At 36.3% G+C, this 23127-nt stretch overlaps 1 protein-coding gene across 1 annotated transcript in view; it reads right to left on the reverse strand.

Annotated features, from left to right (window-relative positions):
* RSBN1 (round spermatid basic protein 1) overlaps positions 1–23005 on the reverse strand; it is a 39199-nt gene extending 16194 nt beyond the window's left edge. The window contains exons 1-2 of the mRNA XM_039841243.1: positions 22242–23005; positions 11902–12575 (exon numbers count right to left, since the gene is read on the reverse strand). Coding sequence (XP_039697177.1) covers positions 11902–12575; positions 22242–22947 — 1380 coding nt within the window. The 5' untranslated portion in view covers positions 22948–23005. The remainder of the gene's footprint in view (positions 1–11901; positions 12576–22241) is intronic.
* Between the last annotated feature and the right edge of the window lie 122 nt (positions 23006–23127).

Below are 23127 nucleotides of genomic sequence, written 5' to 3' on the forward strand. Positions count from 1 at the left end.
ATAGAACAAGTTTAAAGGTAATATAATGCCTTAAGCTTCACCCTTTTCCAGGTCTAAAAGAAAGCTAATGATGTTAAACACAGAAAACAAAGCCCAGAGAAATGGACTGTGTGGCTGGATTATGAAGAGCTTGAAGACCACACTAAAGATCATGGGAAATCACTAAAGAATTTAAAGTTGTAAAAGCAAGGTTATCACTTTGCCTTTATTTTTTTAGGGAAGAAGGGTCTTGTTTTTTCTTGTTTGTTTCTGTTTCATTTTTTCAGAGGAGTAATGAAAGAGAGACCGGCTAGCAGGTTTCTGTAATATTCCAATAAGAAACAATAAACTAAGCTAACAGGAGTGAAGGCGAATGAAAAATGGAAAAATATCTAAGAGATAAAATTGTTGGGACTTGGAGACTGGATATGACAGAAAAGAGAAAGGGATGTCACAAATGACTTCTAGGTTCTAGCTTTGTGATCAGAAGCAGAGGATGGGTAGAGAAGATATCTTCAGTTTGGAATATGATGAGCTTAAAGTATGGGGTAGGCTGAATAACGGCTCCCAAAGAAATAGATACTAACCCGGGGACTTGTGAATGAATTAAAGATTTTGAGATGGGGAGATAATCCTAGATTATCTGGTGGGCCCTAAAACACAGGTGTCTTAATAAGGAGGCAAAAGGATACCTGACTAGAGAGTGGAGAAAGCAATATAATGATGGAAGCAGAAACTGGAGTAATGTATTTTGAAGATAGAGGAAGGGGACACAAGCATGGGAATACAGATGGCCATAAGAAGCTTAAAAAGGCAAAAAAAAAAAAAACCCCACCAGAAATAAACAAAAAACCCCCAGATTCTCCCTCAGAACCTTCAGAAGTTAAGAGACTAATTTGTGTTGTTTGAAGGCCCTATGCGGTTACTTGTGACAGCAGCAACAAAAAACTAATACCAAGTAACTTTGAAACACCCAAACAGACATGTCAAGAAAGAAGCTGAGTCCAAAACCAGAAGAGGTCTGGACTGAGGATATAAATCCTAGTTAAGTAGAACTTTAGTCTTAAAAGACATTTGACTAAAGAAAATATATAGAGTTGAAATAGCAGGGGTTTTAGAAAGATCCAACTTAAAAAAACACACACACACACACAAAAGGGGAAGAAAAGCTAACAAAAAAAACATAAAGGGAGTTGTCAAGTGGCCAGAGAGGTAGGTTAAAGAGAAAACCAAGAGCACAGTATCCTGAAAGTCAAAGTAAGAAAATACTTCAACAAGAACTTGGTCCAAATGCTGCTGAAATGTCTAGCAAGATGAAGATGAAAAATGCCCACTGGTGATCCTAGCAACAAATGTTTCAGAGAAATTATGAGAGCAGAAATCAAATCGGTGTGGTCTAAGGAAAGATGAGGAAATGGAGAAAGCAAATGTAGGCAAACCTTTCAAGAACTCTGCTGTGAAAATAAGAAGGGCTGGTAGAGGAGAAGATCAAGGGAGAAATTTTCAGATAGAAACATTAAGCAAACCGCCATAGGTTGCATGAACTTTCCCACCAGCAAGCAACGTAAGAAAGGATGTATTGCCCCACACAGGCTCATTAATAGAAACTTTTGGATCATTATCAACCTTGTGGATTTTTACTAATGTTAAGTAAAAACTGGCATCTTAGTAGTTTTAATATCATTTTCTTATGAACAGAGTTGGGTATCTTTTCAAATAAGAGGATAAAAGGCCCATTTATATTTCTTTTTCTGGGAACTGTCCATTCACAATGCTCATTTATTTTTATATGGGGTTGTTAGTATTTCTCTTACCTATTTTTAGAGCAGTATAGTTTAGGAAAGTTAATCATGTTAGTGATATAAATTGTAAATAATTTTTCATAATTTGTCCTTTGACTTTGTTTATAGTAATTTTTTGTTTTGGTCATAGTAGGAAAGAGCTTTCCCACTCCAAACTTATGAGAATTCTTTCATTTTTCTTCTATTACATTTATGTCTCCATTTTCTACATTTAAACCTTTGATTCCATTTGGAATTTATCTTGGTACACAGTGATATGTGCCACCAATGATCTGAGATGTTGTAACTTTTATATACAAATGCCTATATTTATTTGGTTGTATTTCTGGACTTCTCTGTTTCACTGAACAGTGTTCATAAACTGGTACACACTTATTTAATAATTAAATCTTTAGAATGTATTGATATCTGATAGGGCACTCTTTCATGACTGCTTCTCTATTTCAAAGCTTTCCCGGCAGTTCTTGCCTGCTTATTTTTTCATATAAACTTCAAAATCAGTTTGTTTGTCCCAGAAAAAAACTATTGGTATTTTTACTGAGATTGTGTTCGATTTATAATTTAGGGAAAACTGTCATTTTGATTCTTCTTAATCCAAGGACACAGTATATCTTTTCATTTAGGTCTTCTTTTGTGTGGTGTTTTAAAGCTAATGGGAAGAGTTTGATAAAGGTGAAAAGGTGAAGATGACTGACAGTTAAACATGGCAGCCTGAACACACGACTTACTTCTCTTCTTTATCAAAACCCTGCGCAAGTGAGAGTAAAAAGGCTATAAATTCCTGAAGCTCAAAGAGGACAGAAGTAAAAATAACAGATACAACTATTAAAACACTTTTAGGTGAAAAGTATATAGGGGAATTAGCAGACTGAGAACTCTGAACACTGAGTACCTGTACAGAAGACACCCAACAAGCTGGTTTGTGCTATAGAACCGTACTAAGTAAGACTAAGCATCACAGAAGGAGGGAAATAAAGTACAGAACTAAAAACAAAGGAGAAGAGCTTAAAATCTGCACAAAGGTCAGAAGACCTCTCCACTTACCTTCCACCTCCCCATCCCTATCTATTTTGTGGGGAAAGTGAACCAAAGAGACTATTGAAACAAAGACACCAGACACAAGTATGGAAAACAGACATTACAATGAAATCAGGGAATTAAGTAAAATTTTATTTATTTAAAAATGAAGTCACCTATCTACTTCCATAGGTCAGCTCCAAGAATTCTAGCAGACAGAGAATATAACCTACTCTACTTCCCTGGCAAAAATGTGGTGGATTCTTACCTGCAGAAATTAAAAGCTCTAGAGAAAAAAATTTCTAAATGCTAATTTTTAGAGCATTCCTTACAATGATGTGGCCAAATATTTCCTAACCAGTCATCAAATGGTAAGTCCCACCAATGTGTTCAGAGTTTCTAATCAGTTACGTAGTGACTCATGTTTAAGTATTAATAGATTACACAACAATTGAAGAAAATAGCTGACATAAAAAGAAAATTAAAACAAAGAGGAATTTGATGAGACAACTTAGTGAATAAAAGAAAGTTTCAAAACAAGTGCAATTAATATCAGAGAACTGAAAGCAAGTATTACACATCCATAAAACAATAACAAAAACTTATTTAAAACACACACACACACTAAACGGGAACAAGCACTTAACCTGTAAACATTACAGCTAAAATAAATCAATAGGAGGAAAAGAATATAGTTAAATCTCGCCAGAAAATAGAACAAAAAGACAAAGAAAACAAAATCAGAGGTTCAATCAGGAGGCCTAACACCCAACTAATAAAAGTTTCAGGGTTAAACAGTGAAAAATAAGGTAAGGAAATTAAAGAAATAATACAAAAAAAAAAAAATGTAGTTAGAAGGATATGCATTTCCATACTGAAAAGGCCTGGAACAGGAGAAAGAGACAAACAGAAATCCCAGAATATACATCTACAAGATACACGGGATGCATACAGATGTACATCTCAGGACAGACCTCTATGTATATCCTTACTGAAACATGGTAATATTACAAAACTGTAAACAACTTAACTGTCCAAGAACAAGGGAATAAATAAATTGTAATATAGTCATAAAACAAAGTACGGAAATATAGTGGTAAAAGGAATGAACCAACTAGAGTTACATATATCAACATAATTCTCAAAAGTAATGTTGAACAAAGGCAATCTACAGAATGATACATGCAACAGACAATTCATACAGTGTTCAATCACACAAAACAGTTATATATTGTTTATCTGTTCATACATGCCTAGCAAAATATTAGAAGATGCATGAAAATGATAAACCACAAATTCAGAATAAAAATTTACTTCTAATAAGAAAAAGCTGATTATTTTATTAAAAATATGAAAACACATAAAGTAAGAATTCATTAAATATAATTTGCACTTTATATGTGAAGCGGGGAGAGTAAAGGGATAGGGAGGGGTGTGTAAAGATCTTAAGCTAATGGGTACAGAGTTTCTGTTTGGGGTGATGAAAAAGTTCTAGAAAATGACACTGGTAATGGTTGTACAACATTATGAAAGTATTTAATGCCAATGAAGTATACTCTTAAAATAGTTAAATAATAAATTTTATGTTGTGTATATTTTGTGACAACTAAAAAAAAAATCCTAAGCAAAGTGAGGGATAGAATCCAGAACACAGGTAGAAGAATTAGCTTTTGAGGAGGTGGTGGGATATATTCTCTATTGTAATAGGAGGGAATGCAAAAAAGATGTCTACAGATAAAAAGTGTGAATAATCATCATGAAGGACAGGGAAGCAAGTTGACCAAATAAGTGTTGAGGGTCCGCAATGTTGAGGGTCCACAGGAAGCCTTATGAAACCTTATGAAGAAACAAGCTCCTGAATAATTATCAATCCAAAAATGAATTTTAAAAACATTTACATTATGTAGAGGTTAGACAAGATTATCTCCAAGAGCCCTTGGTTTATGACCCAATGAAATTCTAAGAGGATGGTATCTACAGGTCATATAAAGGGAATGAGAGTAATGGTAGATGGAATACAGTTTAAAATGCTGTTTCTTAAACGTGCCTGATGATAGGAATGGAATTACTTGAGGTATTTATCTCAGGCCTCGCCCCAGACCTCATGAATCAGAATTTCCATTACAGGAACCTGAGAGTCTAATGTATATTTGGAACTAACAACCTCAGATTATTCTTAGGACCCAGCAGTTTTGAGAAGCTCTGGCCTGGAAATAGCCCTAAAAGCAAAGAACAGGCTAAGTTCTACCACCTCCCACAGTGAAAGAAGAAACAAGCGTTAGGATTGGAAGGAGGTAAGTAGAGGCCGAAGAACAAAAAAACTAAGGCTGCCATGGAAACAGAAGACATAATGCCAACCAGGGAAAACCCAGCCTTGAGTTAAAACAGAAGGCAAAGTGGGAAGGGAGAAAGAACTGTGATATCAAAGGGGGAAATACCTCTAAGAAAATAATAGTTAGCTTTGCATGCATTTGAAAAATATATTTATAATATCTATAAAAGTTGAAATTATATTTGAATACTATACATATTGCTGACAACAAGTATATAGTTCTTTAGATTAGAAACTCAACTTTACAAAGTTATCCTGTATTAATTGCTGAGTTAAATAAGCTCAACTGTGTTTCAATACACCTTTTAATAAGGATAGTTATAAGTCATTTAAAAACTTAGAAGATAGCAGCTTTATTCGTAATTGCCAAACCTAGAAGCAACCAAGATACAAATGAATGGATAAATAAACTGTGATACATCTAGACAATGGAATATTATCCACTGCTAAAAAGGAATGAGCTATCAAGCCATGAAAAGACATGAAGGAACCTTAAATGTATATTATTAAGGGAAAGGAGCCAATCTGAAAAGGCTACATACTATATGACCCCAACTATATGACATTCAGGAAAAGGCAAAACTATGGAGATGGTAAAAAGATGAATGGTTGACAGGGGGTGGGGGTGGGGGTGAGGATGACCAAGCAGAGCAGAGAGGATTTTTAGGGCAGTGAAAATATGCTACCATGATAGATACATTTCATTATACCTTAGTCCAAACTCACAGAATGTATACCATCAAGAGTGAACCGAAATGTAAACTACGGACTTTGGGTGATGATGATGTGTCAATATAGGTTCATCAATTGTAATAAATAAACATACCACTCTGGTGGGGGATGTTGATAATGGGGGAGTCTGTGTACCTGTGGGAGCAGGGGGTATATGGGAAATCTCTGTACCTTCCCCCCAACTTTGCTGTGAACCTAAAACTGCTGCTAAAAAAACAAATTCTTAAATACAAAACAAAACAAAACTTAGAAGAATACTAAGTTAGAAATGCACTATATGGAAAACCCTGTGAGTGGGTGCGGGAGGGATAATTATTCCACAGAACTCATGTTTCAGGAAGAAGGCTATTTAAGCCGATTGTTTAAAAAACAGAAAGGAAAAAGCTAGCCACCAATCTTCCTAACCTTGTGACCTGTGAAAAGAAAAGCATTCCTCTTTAAAACATACAGTGAAAAAGCTATGTGAGTCAAAAGTGAGATTTAAGCTGTACTTAGAATGACAGAAAAAGAACCAAAACTACCATTTTTATGATTTTTTTTCTATAAAGCCAGCTTCTTAAAATATTTCTTTCTTTTACATAACACACTGATGTGTAGTTGAGTTTCTCAAAATGTTCTACTAATTCTACTCTCTTAATTAGTACCAATTCATTATAAAGTGCTAATTATATTAATCAAATATGGAAAACACCTAATAAGCCCATTTTAGGCCTTGCCACAACTCACAGTGAAGAAATAACATTTACTGATTTTCTCTAAAACAGGAGCCATTACCATTTTAACGTTAAAAGTAACATTTATACGAACATCTAAATAAAGAGCTGTAATCCTCAGGAAGACTTCAATATTGTATACATATAGAAATCTTTTGGAAAAAAAAGCAGAACTTAAAATATGCACATTTGCCAGATAAAGAGATCAAAATCCTATTATGATAGATATGCTTTTTTAACCAATCCTCTCTCTCCCCAGCACATACACATACACACCCTTCTCCATATACATGCTTTAAATAGTGAGCTGCTGTAAGGTGAAAATAGTCTCAGATGGTTATATTTAAAACAACTCCCCATGTAACTTCACTATATTTTTGGTGGGTTTTTTTGTTGCTTTTGTTTGCAATTCGTGTACAGAATTTAAGACCTATAACCTGGCTGGTTCATGGACCAGCAATATCATCTGGGAGCCTGTTAGAAAGGCAGACTGTAAAGCCCCAACCCAGATCTGCGAAATCAAAATCTGCATTTTATATGCACATTAAAATTTGCTAAACTCTCACCTATGGGATTTAATACCATTCAGAGACAGAGGAAGAAACAACTCCTCTTTGAAGGTCTACCACTATATAACCTTGGGGAAGGTCACAACCAAAATATGACCTTCCTCGTATATAAAACAAAGGCTTGGAAATGGTTCCCACCTACCCTAGAATCCTGTTAGTTCATTGGATGACTAGAATAATCAGTTTAACAGCTGCCATAGGATTTTTATAAGGAGGGGAGCCAAATATTACACACTTGTTGCAGAACTAACACTTCAAAGTTTAAAACCATATTAAAAAGTTTTCTAGTAGCCAATAATTACACAACTTAATACCTAAGCAAAAAATCATAAATTATATTTATTCCTAAACATATACATGTATTTTAGGGAGAAATACATTTCCAAGTGAACATTAATTTTTCTCTGTAAAATTAACCAAAAGAATCCATAAACACTTAAATGTTTTGGCCAAAATTATTATTTAGCCAATACTCATTGAATAATCCTAAAGAATTGTAAAAATACATACCATACTGTAGTCCTTTAGATTAGAAACTCAAACTTTACAAAGTTAACCTATATCAACTGCTGAGAGTTAAGTAATTAAATTTGAGGATCAGCTTGGTGATTCAAAAGATATTTAGCATGAACTTGCCTCTTTTGATATTAGAATATTTGAGTTTTATAGACTATTAAAAGAAAAAACCACCCAAATATGCATCCTAGCTTGGCCACTACAATAGTTTAAAAATGTAAAAATAATGGAAGCTATAGTTTTTCTTATACAAAACAAAGCTATATTTTACTTCCTCCAGCTAATGGAGACAAATACTAAAGTAGTGTTTCTCGAACTTTAATGTGCATATGAATTACCTGGGGATCTTGTTAAAATGCAGATTCTGATTCAGAAGATCTGGTTAGAGGTTTGAGAGTCTGCATTTCTAGCAAGCTCCCTGGTGATGCCAATTTCATACACAGAGCACAAGTTAAGTAGCAAGCTTCTAAAAAAAAAAAAAGCATATTTACAATATTAAGATGGCCACGGTTTATACAACACTGGTCTTGATAATGTTTCCAATTAAAGTCCTACCTGAGCAATTGAACGTTTTGCCATCCTTACCGTACTTGATCTCTCATGTGGATATACTAGATCACGCCATCATTTTTAAAACACAGAAAACTTGTATCCTAAATCTCTTTCTACCTTTCTTTCTTTTTGACATCTTCCCATGCTCAACGTACTTACATTGGGTGCATCACGGGATTCCAATCTTAGCTTCATCTCTTTTCCACTCTAATGCTGTCCCTGGATCACCTATATGCTAATGAGATCCAACTCTGCATCTTCAGCATAAACATGTCTCCCAATCTTAGATCCAGTATTTAACCACCTAACTGCCAGTCTTCACAGGTTCCGCCAACACAAACTACCTCACTAAACTCACCACCTTCCGCCCACAAAAGCAGCTTTTTAATCCTATATTGACTTTGTGTCCAGCACCATCATCCACCCATTGTCCAAACCACATCTTAAGACTCGAGCCTTCCCTCTCACCAAATGCAAATAATCTCATCTTCTAATTATTTCTCAAATTTCATTCCTTCCTCTCTAGTGTCGATAACAGTTTGGACATGGATCGTTTCTGATCTGATTACTATAGTAATCTAACCAGTCTTCTGGCTTCCAATCTCATTTCCCTCCTCAATACCACTGTATAATCTCTGCAACATAATTCGATGGTAGTAATCCCCTATTAAAATTCACTAATGTTCCCCATTACCTTTAAGAAAAAGTACTTTTTTTAGCACACCATATGAAGCTCATCACAATCTTGATTTTGTCTATCTCGCTGGTCTCAACTCTCACCACCCCTTAACAATCAGTATGTACTCTTGCCATGTCATGCTATTTACAGCTCCCTGAAAGAGCCACATTCTCTAGAGTCCCCGTGTGTTTGCATGGGCTATTATTTCCTTTGCTTAAATGCCCTTATTAAGCTAAGTGCTAATCCTCTTTCAAGACTCCACTCAAGCAGCACATGCTTTCAAGCACCTTTTGTAATTACTCAAGTCTGAGTTAGGTAACACTACAAACTGTGCTCCCTCTATTACAACTGTTTTCCCTATGCATACCTCTATGCTAGTACTTGTCAAACTGTATTATAATCGCTGGTTTGTTCATCTTCTCCACTAGACTGAGCTCATCAATTAGCCCTCTTAAGAAAAGAATGTCTAGTACATGGCAGGTTCTCAATAAATGTTTCCTGAACAAACTATCTTGAAACACAGTCATGAATAATTATTATGGTTACATATTTAAACTATAACTTCTACTGACTGTGTCTCCAAGGTAATAAAAAATTTACTTCACTTTATTTTTGGATTAACAGAACTTCCTAAGACTTCACAAAACACAGAAGTCCAAAATTCCTAATGTATTCACTTAATTTCTGACAAACTAAAGGTATTTGTTAAAAATATTAGAATAGCCTTCTGAATACCATGTGAAACTGAGGCATTTTAATTTCACTGACCACAGTGTTAGACAAATAACATCACTAGTCTCTTCTTCAAAGGCTGCAGTAAAGAAGGAGGATGGTAAAATGCTGCACCAGTTCAAGTGGCCCAGGTTTGCACTGACTTCTACTCATTAACTGCGTGACCCTGGAAAACAATACACATCTCCAAGCCTCAGCTTCTTTAATGGAAAACAAAAAATAAAATTGCTTACCTATCAAATAGGTTGTTTCAGATATTCAGATACGAACGTGAAAGCATTTATATAAACCGTGAAGTGCTAAATAAATTTAAACTACTATGTTAGCTTCCATCCCAACATCTGCCAAAGATTTTACAAGTGTAAATGTAAAGTTTCGTAGGCTACTTTGACCTCCCAAACCCATCTCATACTTCTCGCCAATGACTCAAAATTCATAAATAAAATTAAGTGCCGGGATCACTGGAACATGAGACTTATTCAACAGTTCTCAATATTTTCATGTGGTTGAAGTGTTTAATGATAGCTAATGTAATAATAATCTGATATGTTCTTAAAAAGTGATGATTTTATAAATCTCAAAGTAAATCTCAAGGTAAGTTGTTGGTACAGTCATTTAAATTTCAGCTCCATTTGAAAAAATTAATCGGAGGACAAAAATCAGCAGGGAATATTTAAAGATATCTTCTTTTATTAACTATTTAGACTGGGTACTGTCTATTGACATAAACTTGATCCACTACTAACTAATATGAAAGTTAAAAAGTCACCATCACAAAACCAAGACTTTTTTCCCCCAAGTTTCTGGCTTATTTCTCAGGTATGCTTGCTGATCTATGTCAATTAGAAGAGAAAATTTGCTGCACTTTTCTAAAGTAAAAAAGTGACAGAGCATATTAATTCTGCTCTCAGCAATATCCTTCTTTCTTAATTTCAGTAGGGACTTACGGGGACTATGGACTATAGTAGAACAGTTTTCAGTCCCTTCTACAATATTGATAAAAATAGGATTCCTTAACCTTCAAAGGGCAAAACTTCTTTAAAAAAAAAAAAAAAAGGAAAAAGAAAAAACAAAATCTACTACAAAAGTCAGCACTTCGGTACCTGATTGTGGTAACAAGGCCAAAATCCAAGACGAAGCCCTTTATTGCACATCGTGTTCCAACATCTTGGGCAGCCCCCATCTTGCGACCTCTCCAGATTGGCTGCTCCTGCTCTCTCTACTGCAGAGAGAACTTCAATTAGAGAAATTCTGAAGCTCATAAATCTAAACTGGATACTCCCCTCATTGGAGGCAAGGATGGTAAGAATCACTAAAAAGATTCAAGTTAGAGGAGGTTTCAAATTGAAGTGGCTTGAAACCACTACAAGGCAGGAAGCTGAGAGTCTTACTGTGCAACAATCTATTTACCTAAAAAAAAATCTTAAGAATGGCAGCAAATTATTAGGTAACCTGAAAAAACAGGTTGTATAATCATAAATCTCTAAAGAGTGTAATGTTCTCCACTAAACTTGCGTAGAATTTATATTTATAATACAAACTTACAGCTGACCATTCACTTTCGTAATCCTTATGAGAAAAGCAAGCAGGAAAAAAACTAGGACGTATTTTCAACTTTGTTTTAAGCCCTAAAATAACTTCATTGAAAAAAATGTCTGGTTAAAAACCACTGGTTAGGAAGGAGAGGTTTCCCTGCTGACTTAAGCCTAGCTGCCCAGGCAAGGCTTCAGAAAATGTCTTCACCTACAACCGTGCACAGGCAGACGGAGCAGAGGCTGTGGCGGTCTTCCTGGTGACACTTCCAAGTCGCGTAAATAAGGTATGTTTCTGGGGTAGACTGCCAACAAGTTACTGAAAGGAAAACGAAAGCAGCAAAAACCTGGCAAATAAATCAGCCAATGCCCTCGTGTGTTTTGTTATAACACAAAAGGCAAGTTTACTGAAGTTATACTGAGGCTACCAGATCTAAATCACACCTTCCACACCAACGTTACCTGATTTGTGAAAGAATAGATTTGTTTTCAAGTTGGTTTTCCGTAAAGACTTGTAAAGATGTAGAACGTGTATGAAGCATTTCTTAGACCAAACAAGCAATAAGCCACGTCCCAAAGAACTTCAGCAATTCAGAGTTTTCAATTAAAGAAATAAACAATTTGAAATGCCGTTACCGAAAATTATCAAAAATGTACTGATTTGTGCTATGCGAAAGAATGAGGTTAACACTGCTGAGATACTGTAACTGTAATGACTAAAAAATTTAGCAAAGATTTGACCTTACCTGAGTGTGAAAATTTGAAATGGTGGTTGTTTCGATATCTTTCTTGCCCAGAATTTCCATTTTCACTGGAGTGTTGGGGAAATTAAAAGCAAAGTAGTCCAAGAAGTCTGGGAGATAAGCGGCCGCTCCATGCACTATTGCTAAAGCATAGTAAGCAGCATTTTTCTCATTTTCACTGAATGTCAAAGCAAGAAACTCCTCAGAAAATCTCTCCATCTCCATTGGAGACAAAAATGAGAGTTCGTCCATGTAAGCATGAAGGACAAGAGCACCACCATTGGACTGGTGTTCCTCATGAATAAAGTTGCTAAATTTAGTACCTGTTTTTAAGAAATTTCTGCGAATAGAATGCTCCTGGTGAGTCATAAAAGGTGTTTGTACTCCCTGGGGTACCCGATATTCTTGCATGCCCAAATTTAACCGGCACAGCTGTTCGTCTTTCAGATACCTGAAGGACTCCTTATTAACTCCTGAAGTGCTATTCACTTGTCCTTGGGTGAGGATTTCCTTACTGATGCGCGTCAGGCCAGCACAGACGGTTTGTACTTCCTTATTGTACATCTTAAGGCGTCTTCCTCGCATATCTTCTCGGTGTTTCTTTTTCTTTTTCTTCTTTATTTTCTTCAAGACAAAATCATCAGCTCTCTGGGTTTTACCATTTTCATCTGGTGTTTCTGGCCACAATAATTAAAAAGAAGTTAGTTGCTAGGTCTAGTGTCAACATACAAGCTTCCTAAGGTACTTGATCTCAAATTAAATAGCCTATTTCCAGTTTCTCTGAATTTGCCATTACATCTTACATGTTTATAAAATGAATGAGACAATGACCTTAAAATATAATAATAGGTTGAAGATTATGCTAAAAAGCAGATAATGCAAAGATAAGCATGTAACTAAAATGACTTGCAATCAAACTAAAGGAAATATCCAAGTCATTAATTTCACATATGCTATACAGTATGGTATACCTGTTCAGTAACCCTTGTTGAATCTAAATTGAAGCTCGATATATTTTGCTTTATATTTTGCTGTCAGTCTACACATTACTATGTTACATACAGGTGAATCAAACAAAGGCAAATAAAACTGTAGGACACCAATGTGCCCACCAACTTCCCAAGACTGGGGGTGGAGGGGCAGTCTCATATACTGTTGCTAGAAGTATAAATTGGTACAACTTTCATGGAGGGCAATTTGGTACCCTCCAAAATTAACATGTACCAAAAGCCTTGAAAATATTTATAATTCTCAGCCCAAAAAATTCCACTCACAAGTAAAAATTACATAAGAAAATAACTGAAGATACATAAAGATATCCATGACAGTATTATTTTGAGAATCCCCTAATGTCCATCCAATAACAGGATACAAATTAAACTCTGGTACTTACATAATGTTAAACTACTACCCAGCCATTATAAATTACATTATAGATGAAAAGAACTGACAAATTACAAGGTTACAAAATACTGACATTGTCACTCTTTCAGAAAGCCTTCTCTTAATAACTTTCCCATCCGATTTGGATAGCTACTCTTACTGCGTTTATTACTGTACTTCCCATCACAGCACTTAAACATAGTCTGTACTATTACTTATTTAATTTTCCACCTTTCCTCTAGTCTGTAGGCAATCTAAGGTAGGATATATGTATGTATATATATACATACACATACATACATATACATATGTCTTACCTTTCTTTCCAGAGTTATCTAACACATGTATACTCTTACCCCATTTTTATAATATTAAACATTCATTCGTTCAGACTTTTATTTAGTACCTACTATGGACCAAGGACACTTCTGGGCACAAGCGATACGGTGTTAGCTAAGACACAGTCCCTGCTCTCTCGGACCTTACAACACAGTTGGACAAGAAAAAGAAAGTATCCGTAGATTACTCTAGATGCTGGGGAAGCTCTCTTTGAGAGGTGACACTTAGGCTGAGTCCTAAATAATACGACAAGCATGTTTTCCAGAGAAAAATATTCCAGGGAGAAGCAAAAGACCTGAAGACAGGGAAATGTCTGACTTATCTATATATGTTTTCTAGTATATAACACAGAAAAATACCTGGAGAAATACATACAAAGGTGTTAATGGGAGTTATCTAGGATGGTAGGATTATAAATGTCTAGCTTCTTTATTGCTTATCTGCATTTTCTAATTTCCAAAATAAACATATATTACTTTTATAATTAAATTTTTTTTAATTTTAATGGATTATCATGTATTGACAACCTAAAATAGAATGGCATCTTTTATTTACTAGTTGGAAAATTTACCTAGCAAGAATTTAGAATTAAATATCAGCTATAGTCCTGATCGACCTTCAAGCATAACGTGGTATTTACTGTATAGAATTTATTCACCTAACAGTATTTCTCACATGTTTCAACTAATTCAGCATTAAGACAGATACTCCAATAAATCCTATTATTACACCTGGGAAGAACAAGTTCAATAAACTTCACAGTAAAAATTTACCTGGTATAATATGTAATTATATGATAGTTGTAGTACTCTATACAAAATCATTTCAATCGCCAGATATTACGAGTTATAAAATCTTCTAAAGAAAATATTTAAAATGCAAGTTAAAGACTTTAAAGTGTATAGATACCAAAAGACTTTCATTCTGTTTAATACTTGCTTCTAAACAAAAAGAAAACCATTTGCAAACATCACGTGTAATTAAACTGAGATCATTTACCAAAATATACATGTAATCAGATTATTTAAATTGACAAGAGAAAAGTAATCTTTTATTCTACACACAACTAAACGTTTGAGAATTCATTAAAACACTTAGTAACAGTCATTTATATTTCTTACCAAATAAAATTAATCGAAATACTTTCCCCAGATATCAAGTCAGTAATTTAGGCAATTCTCCCAAGTAACTAAATGTTAATGCCATTAAACATAAAGGTTAGACCAATTTTAAAAATCATCTAATTACCCTCTGCTAAATGTTTTAGCAATTTCACAGGGAAAAAAAAATATCTCTGAATAGATCCTGTTATTTTAAGCTTCAGAGGAGGTATTGGTATGCAGAAGATGAATTGTGACCTAGATCTGCCACTGAAATTAACACCAAGGAGCTGCCCTGATTGTAACACATTTTCTATATTACTATCAGATTACCAATGGCATTTCCCACATGGCCAAGTCTCTATGGGTTTTATTCCAAAACTCATTTATATAAGAACCATTCGATTAGTCCAACTGGGTCCATCTCAAAAAAAAAAAACTGTATAAAGAAAAAGATCTTAAATTGATTGTAATCTCATAGTTTAACATGATAAAAATGGAAAATATGAAATAAATTTCAGTAATCTACTCACTAATCCTGTTTTTCTTATCTAAGGCTGACATACAAAAAGTTCATTTTCGATTATAGACAAATTTGACACAACTTGTGTGACACTAGCTAATGAATTTCCATAAATAGACAAAATTTATTTCTGAATTATTGTGGCAGCAGTTAATTGAGAATGGCATACATATGGAGTTATTAAAAGATTATTACAGTAAGCCATCGCTGCTTTATGAGAATGATACTGAGGTTGCCTTGCCTTAAATTAAAAATGTTATTTAAAAGTCAATGTCTTTGCAATATAAAAGATTCAAATCAACGTTTTACAACATAAACTTACACAATGTTAAACGTCAATTACATCTCAATTTTTTTTAAAAAAGTCAGTATCTAAAGTCTTCAAAATCTTTCCATTTCTGGTAGAGTATGTTAGCCTTCCAACAGAGAATGTATTCAAGACCAACTATATTTAAATAAAAATAAAAAATAGAAATAAATTTAAAAATTTTTAATGTTTGTCAATTTGAAAAAAATGAAATTGTGATGAAACTTTAAAAATAATGTATTCAGAAAGTACCATCTGAGTATTTCCCTGTAGTGCAAAATCTAAAACTTATCAACAACAGTTCTTTTATAGAAAAAGAGTCAGCTACACTATGATAAAGGAAACCTCTCACATATTCAAACTCTGATACTAAATATAAACATAAGTATGTAATTCTACAAGATACAAACATTAATCTGAGAAATTGCTAGCTGTCTTTAAAAAAGTCATTATAACTATAACTAAATTAATACATGCTATCAATAAAATCCTCATACGTGCTAATATTATCATCAAATAATATAATTTAATATTGCTATTGACAGTTTTCATTAATGCAAAAAAATCAGCTTTCCACATTACAAAACGTAAATCATAACATCATTCTTAGGCTTAAATCAAAGAACTGAAAAAAGTATAATATCTTCAATTCCTAAAAATCATGGTGGATAAGCAAAAGCAAAAAAGTTTCTTTTTTTATATTTTATTCATCATAATAAAAAGACTAAATTTTTCTGAAAAAAATTAAGTTCTTCCAATTCCATATAAAAACCTCCCTAAAAAAATAAAAACTAAAAATGCTCATTTTGAAGCACATTATTTTAGTAAAGCATTGTATGTTTACGACATTTTCTTACTTTAACCACACCCCGTCCCCCATTATGGCGATTAAGAGTGGCTGGCTGGATTTGAATTCCTGTCCTAGTAGTATTAACCTTTTTTTCAAATTAATTTCTCTGTACCTTGTTTCTCATTGGTAAATGGAGGGAAATAACAGTACTTCCTCATAAAGTCAGTGTGCAGAGTAAAAGAAACAAAGTATAGAAAGTATTTTGAATCGTCCTAGAACCCAATACATGTTTACCACTATTATTACCTGAAAACAGTTCATTGTAGAGGCAATAGAGTGTGTTTAGGAGCAGGTGCTTTACAGTTAGAAAAACAGGTTAATGTCCCAGCTCCACTGCTTGCTTACTCAAGTCTCTGGGCAAGTTCATAAACCTCTTTAAACTTGTTTTCTCATCTTAAAATGTTATCAATACCAATTTAACTGAGACAATAAATGTAAGGCCTTCATCACAGTATCCTCACCATCTTTAATACTATTTTAATAATATTTGATAACATTTCCTGAAATAATTGGCAATAACTCTGAGATATCAAAACTAAAGCTAGAAATTACCAATCTAGGGTACAATGTATTGTACCATAAGAGAAACACATAAAAAGGAAAAAAAATCTCTGAAAGAGGGAAGAAAACTATTATTCACCAAATGTCTACTAGGAATCATATGTTATCTCATTTTAATCCTCAAACAAATCTTTTTACAGAGAAGAAAACAGAGCTTTAAACAAGGTATGTTGCTCATATTAGGTCACAAAGCTAGCAGATGACAATCAAGATTCAAACTCTACCTGTCTGACTCTAAAACACTCTTAAATACACTCCACTCCACTGTCTTTCTGCCTTCTCTGCAACACTCCTGTGCTAGATCAGCTAAAATTGTCTAGTTACAATTCGCAGACTTGAGGTGTCTTAGAAGAAACTCCAATAAAGGGAGCATTACGTCAACAAATATTTTACTGGGTGCCAACTACATGATAATTCTGCGTGATGTTATCTTATGCAGAAGATGGCATTATGTTATACCAAATTTCTATGCCCTAAAGGCTTTTTTGCCTCCTTCTGGTTGAGTATGAAAAAATACCAGTTCCCGAAGTTGCTGCTCTGATAAATGAGATTATCTGTTTATTTCAGTTCTCTATAATCTCAAAATAATTCCACTCTTATCAACGAAACAATCGACTGTGTCTGGATTTAAAATTCCTGCCAATAGCTTTTGACACAGAAAATTTCAATTAATTGTCTAATTTCGGGATACTCCCTGTGACCGAGCTGGGCAGTTGGTCAAAGATAAAAAAAACTGTAAGAAAAGGAGACTGACTCACACACAAACACATATGAGCCATCCTGTTATTTAATGACACTGAAGAAGAAAAGTATGGGGATAGACTTCCTCCTTTCCTTTTTCAACAAATAGTACTAAAATCATAAATGTAACCAAGAATAATTAAAAAGCATTACTTCCTTTGATTTTTTTTTTTTTTGGAGAAAGTCTCTTCTACTCTTATAACGAGCAATAAGAGGGAGAGAAAAAAATTAAGATTTCAAAAGGCATAGGTAACTGTCAGGTTAATTAAGACTCAAGCCTATTGTTTATAAGAAATAAAAAAACATTTTAACATCTCCTTATTAACTTAACAATCCAAAATGTGATTACTGGAAAGTGGAAAGCCAACTGGGCCATGAGTCAACACTGGGTTTTAGATTCAGTTCTATCACTTACTAACTAGAAAATTTCAAGCATGTCACTTCAAAATTCCTTTATTTCTCATTTTACAGATGAAGCAAGTTTACCTTAGCATTTATAGATTAAAACTTTTGTTTCAACTATTTATGAGCAACTCCAAAGGTCTGGAATCCAAATTTTGTGATTAACCTATACATGAGTCTGGATTGAATACTGCTGGGCTGCGGGCAGGAACATGTCTCTTAGCTGAGTGATCTACCTCAGCAATCAGAAAACTTTCTAAAAAGAGCCAGAGAGCAATCTCTGTGGGCCATATGGTCTGTCTCAACGGCTCTGCTCTGCTGCTGTAGTACAAAAGCTGCCACGGACAATACATCTGAATGAGCAGAGCGGTGTTCTCGTAAAACTTTATTTCTGGACACCGAATCTGAAATTTCACGATTTTCACCATTTATGGGCTTTTTTTTCAACCATTTAAAATATAAAAACCATTCTTAGCTCACAGGTGGTACAAAAATAGGCCATGGGACTGATTTTTGACAAAGGTGCAAAAGTAATTCAATGGAAGAAGAACAGCCTTTCCAACAAAAGGTGCTGGAGCTATCCACAGGCAAAAGGAAGAACCTCGACCTGAACCTCACACCTTATACAAAATTAGCTCAAATGGATCATAGATTCAAATGTAAAAGTTAAAATGAGAAAACTTTTTTTTTTTTGAAGAGGGACAAGAAAATCTTTGGGATCTAGATCTTCAGACTTTAGCCATGACACTAAAAGCATGATTCATAAAAAGAAAAAAAATCAATAAACTTCAACAAAATTTAAAACTTTTGCTCTGTGAAAGACTCTGCTAACGGGATGGAAGGACAAGCAACAGACTGGGAGAAAATATCTGTGAACCAAATATATGACAAAGGACTCATATCTGTAATATATGAAGAATTCTCTAAACTTTTACTCAGTAAAAAAATACTACTCAGTGATGAAAAGTAGTGAGCTACTGATACATACGATAACTTGCAAGGATCTCAAGGACATCATGCTGAGTGGGAAAAAAAATCTCAGATGGCATACTTCCCTATTATTCCATATATTATATATATATTATATATATATACACACCATTCTCGAAATGACGAAATTAGAGTTGGAGAACAGATTAGTGGCTGCTACAGGTTAGGGAAGGTGGGAAGACATAAGAGATGCCTAAGACTATGAATAGATTATGTATCTTGATTACAGCGGTGGTTAAACTAATCTAAAAGTACATACACACTATTGTACCAATGTCAGTTTCCTGGTGTTGATACTACACAAGTTATGTAAGATGTGTAACCACTTGGGGAAACTAGTGAAGAGCAACAATCCCTCTGTTCTACTTTTGCAATTTCCTGTGAATAATTATCTCAAAATAAAAAGTTGAAGTAGTTTCTGAAAATCTGATATGGGAAGGGAAAACAAAGCTCTGCAAATTACAAGGGTGCAGCCGCCCTCCTTATTAATCTTAAGAGTTGTTTCAAGTACTAAGCGTGATAAAATAACAAAAGGCAGTTGTAATAATGCCTAATATCAGCCACACTGTTTTAAGTGCTTCCCATGTATTGCCCCATTTAAACCACACAACAACCTTATAATAGAAATACCACAACTCATTCAACAAACAGGAAAAGTGAAGCTGAGAGAGGGAGGTTAAAGTAATTTGCCCACCATCACACAGTTAAGTGGGAGAGCTACAATTTAAACTCGGATTGACTCCAGAGGCATGTCTTCTGCATCGTATCACTGTAACAAGTATAAAGATGCTCAGCGGGAGGGGGGATGTATCCAAAGTGTGTGCAAAAGCCTAGATTAAACAAGTCTGAACCAAGTTATTTTCTGTAGGGTTCTCAGAACTTCTAAAATGCCAGGGTGTGTCACATATCTAGAAGGCTTTTACATTTTACAGTTTTTCCCCAGCATATCTGGCCTGGGAGTCTTCTTCCCACCAGAATATATAATGGATTCGACAGTCTCTCATTCAAAAGTTAAAATGTTTAGACTTATTGTGCTGATCATTTTGCAATATATACAAATAGTGAATCGTTATGTTGTACACCTGAAACTAATGTTTATATTGTTGAGATATGTTAATTATATCTCAATTTTAAAAAAGTTTAAATGATCTTAATCCGCTTCTCTTCTTCACATACTGGCAAATTACAAATGTTTCGAGCTGTGCTCTTCAACATGGTAACCACTAGCCAAGACGAACTATTTAAGTATAAATTAATTAGATTTAAGTAAAATAGAAAATTCAGTCCCTCAAGTCACATTAGCCACATTTCAAGTCTTCAAGATTTGTTTTAAGGGACACACGTGACTAATGGCCACCACACTGCACAGCACAGATATAGGACATTTCTGTCACTGGAGAAAGTTCTGCTGAACAGCATTGTGTTAAATGTTTGGTTTTTAAAGAACACAGGACCTGTGCAATCTTCAGAGAAGCACATTGTGAATTATTATTAGGCATGTAGCTGCCACCGTGACATGTAATTGCCAATATCCCTACATAAAATGGGGACTAGGTCAGAATTTCCTGATGGAGCTGGCTACTGGCAATCTGATGCCAAGGAAAAGGGTAAGCAAAGAAGTAGGAAAAATAAATAGAAAAAAGAGAAAGCAACATGGGGGGACTTGAACTTGAACTTGTCTGGGTTCTACTCTCTATTACGTCAAAGAGTCATTATTTTTTTTAATATTTGTACTTGGTACTAATTTGGGGCCTCAGTTTCCACTTTCACTACACGAATTTGAATTGGACAATCTCTAAGATTCCCTCTAGCTCTGTGCAGTTAACAAACACACGCATGCACACACACACGAAATGAGGTGAGAAATAAAGGTAATACTAAAACAGAGCAAGATAATTGTATATTGACATTGGAAACTGGCACTCCTGTCAGTTTGACACAAGTCCTACCAAAGGAAGGAAGATTTAATTCAATAAATACTTACTGAGCAATTATCTGCAATAAATTGTACTATTTGAAAGTAGCACACACAAAAAATATTTGATTAGCCCTAAGTCAAGACCAAATATGTGAAGGAATCCAATACTCACAAAACTTTATAAACTGAAATACTGGTTCATTAACATGTAATAACCTAACCGGCCCAGTACTAAGAAAAACAGAGGAGACACAATATTCAGGAGAGAGAACATGATATAAAATCTTATACAAAGTACAAACACATGGCATAATCAGAATTCATAACCCCTCCAGCTTCTACAGAGACTATAAATAATGCTACAGGTACTTGGAAGACACCAATCTGGGCCTACCTAATTTCTCTAAACCCCTGCTTAATTACGTAGTCCTATATTTTCTGGATTAAATATTCTTGACTTTGGCGAGGATTATTGGAATTAAACAAACTCTCAATTTGTTGTGCCAGACAAAATAAAATGCAACTGGAATTCCTGCTTCTATCATCTACTACTGCACACGTCCCACTCTTCAGGGGCACGATTGGTCCCAGTTCCCAGGATCAAAGGGAAGACACAACTTTCCCCATCCCTTTTCTGAGAATTAAGATCTAACGTGAAAATTAAAAATGAGTTTTACCTCCAGACAAAAAAGAAACGAAGATAAACTGCGTTTGCTAATTTACTTTGCAGAAACTAAGGCAACCAGTGAGGCTAGCAACCTTTCTAAAAATTCAAACTCGTTAAAGCCCCAAAACATGCCCGTGAAGATTCTGGAGGGAAGGAGAGTGAATATTTAAGCTTTCCATCAAGGAAAACAAGAAAAAAGCATTTTAGCGACAAGCCTTTACTCCAGAAGGGCAGTTTTTAATACCCCACCTACTAATCCCACACCAAGGACCCGCAAGGCGCGGAAACCCTGCTGATTTTGAAAATGTCGGAAAAACCTTGGGGAGTGGGGCTGGGGGGCTAGTAAGAGGGTTAGTTAGTAACTGACAGCTCGGCCTGGAAGCCTGAAGCCTCAAGTAGGTCAGACTGTGTCAACGGTTTGAAATGTAGAGTCCACCCCAGTGGGCTTAGGAGAGTAGGGCAGCAGGAGGTGAGCAGGGCTTTGGCGTCTTTCAGTGCTAAAGGGGCGGGATATCCGTACTAAGACCTAGAGCCCAGGCTCGGCCAGTTCGCTCGCTCTCACCTCTTTTGGGGGCCTTCATCAGAGGCACCCCTCCAGTCCTCTCGCCGTTTTCCTGCTTGTCCTTGTGCTTGAGATCGCCCGGAACGCAGGCGCCGGGGTCGCCATCGGAGCCGCGGTGGTGATGGTGCTTGTGCCGCTCCTTGTGGCCCTTATGCTTGGGCCCGGCCGCGCTCACCGTCAGGGGCGAGAAGGTGAAGAGGGCCGAGGTGCCTGGGGCCGGGAGCGGGGCAGCGACGGGCGGCCCGGCGGGTGCCAGCGAAGGTGGCGGCGGAGGCGGCAGGAGCAGAGGCTCCACAGGGCCTGGGATGGTCGGGGCTGCAATCGTCGGCGGCAGCGGCCCGGGATGTTGGCGGCTGCGACGCCGCCGGTGAGGGGGAGCGAGAGGGGGGTCCTGGCTCGGCCGCCCCCGCTTCTCCTGAGCTCCCCCACTGCTCGCTCGGCGCTGCCGCTTCACTCCCCGCGGCGAGACCCCAGCGTGGGGTTTCTCCTTGCCCTCTTTGTCCGGCTCCTCCTGCGCCGCCACCGCCCGTACTACGCGCACCGCTCCGACCTGCGCAGCCATTTCACCCACAAACACACATTTAAATGGCCCGACCGCCCCCCCGTCCGCGCATCGCGCAAGCGCCGTCCGCGCACGGCCCGCTGGGCATTGGAGTCTCTCCCCGGCCCTCCGCGGCTCGGCGGAGCGGGGTCCGGGGCCGAGCATGCCGGAAGCGGCCGTTCCCAGCGCCTCTCCGCAGGCCTCGCCGCCCGGCCTCTATTGTAAAGCGCCCCCGGCCACGCGAGGCCTCATGGGAGCGGTAGTTCCGCCGCGTCCCCCGCCGCCTGCCTGGCTCCCGGAGTGGAGCGGCCGAGAGCGAGCGTGCGCCGAGTCACGCTCCGGGCT

Source organism: Pteropus medius, unplaced genomic scaffold (assembly GCF_902729225.1).
Source record: "Pteropus medius unplaced genomic scaffold, Ma_sr-lr_union100, whole genome shotgun sequence".
In the NCBI taxonomy this organism is placed as follows: domain Eukaryota; kingdom Metazoa; phylum Chordata; class Mammalia; order Chiroptera; family Pteropodidae; genus Pteropus; species Pteropus medius.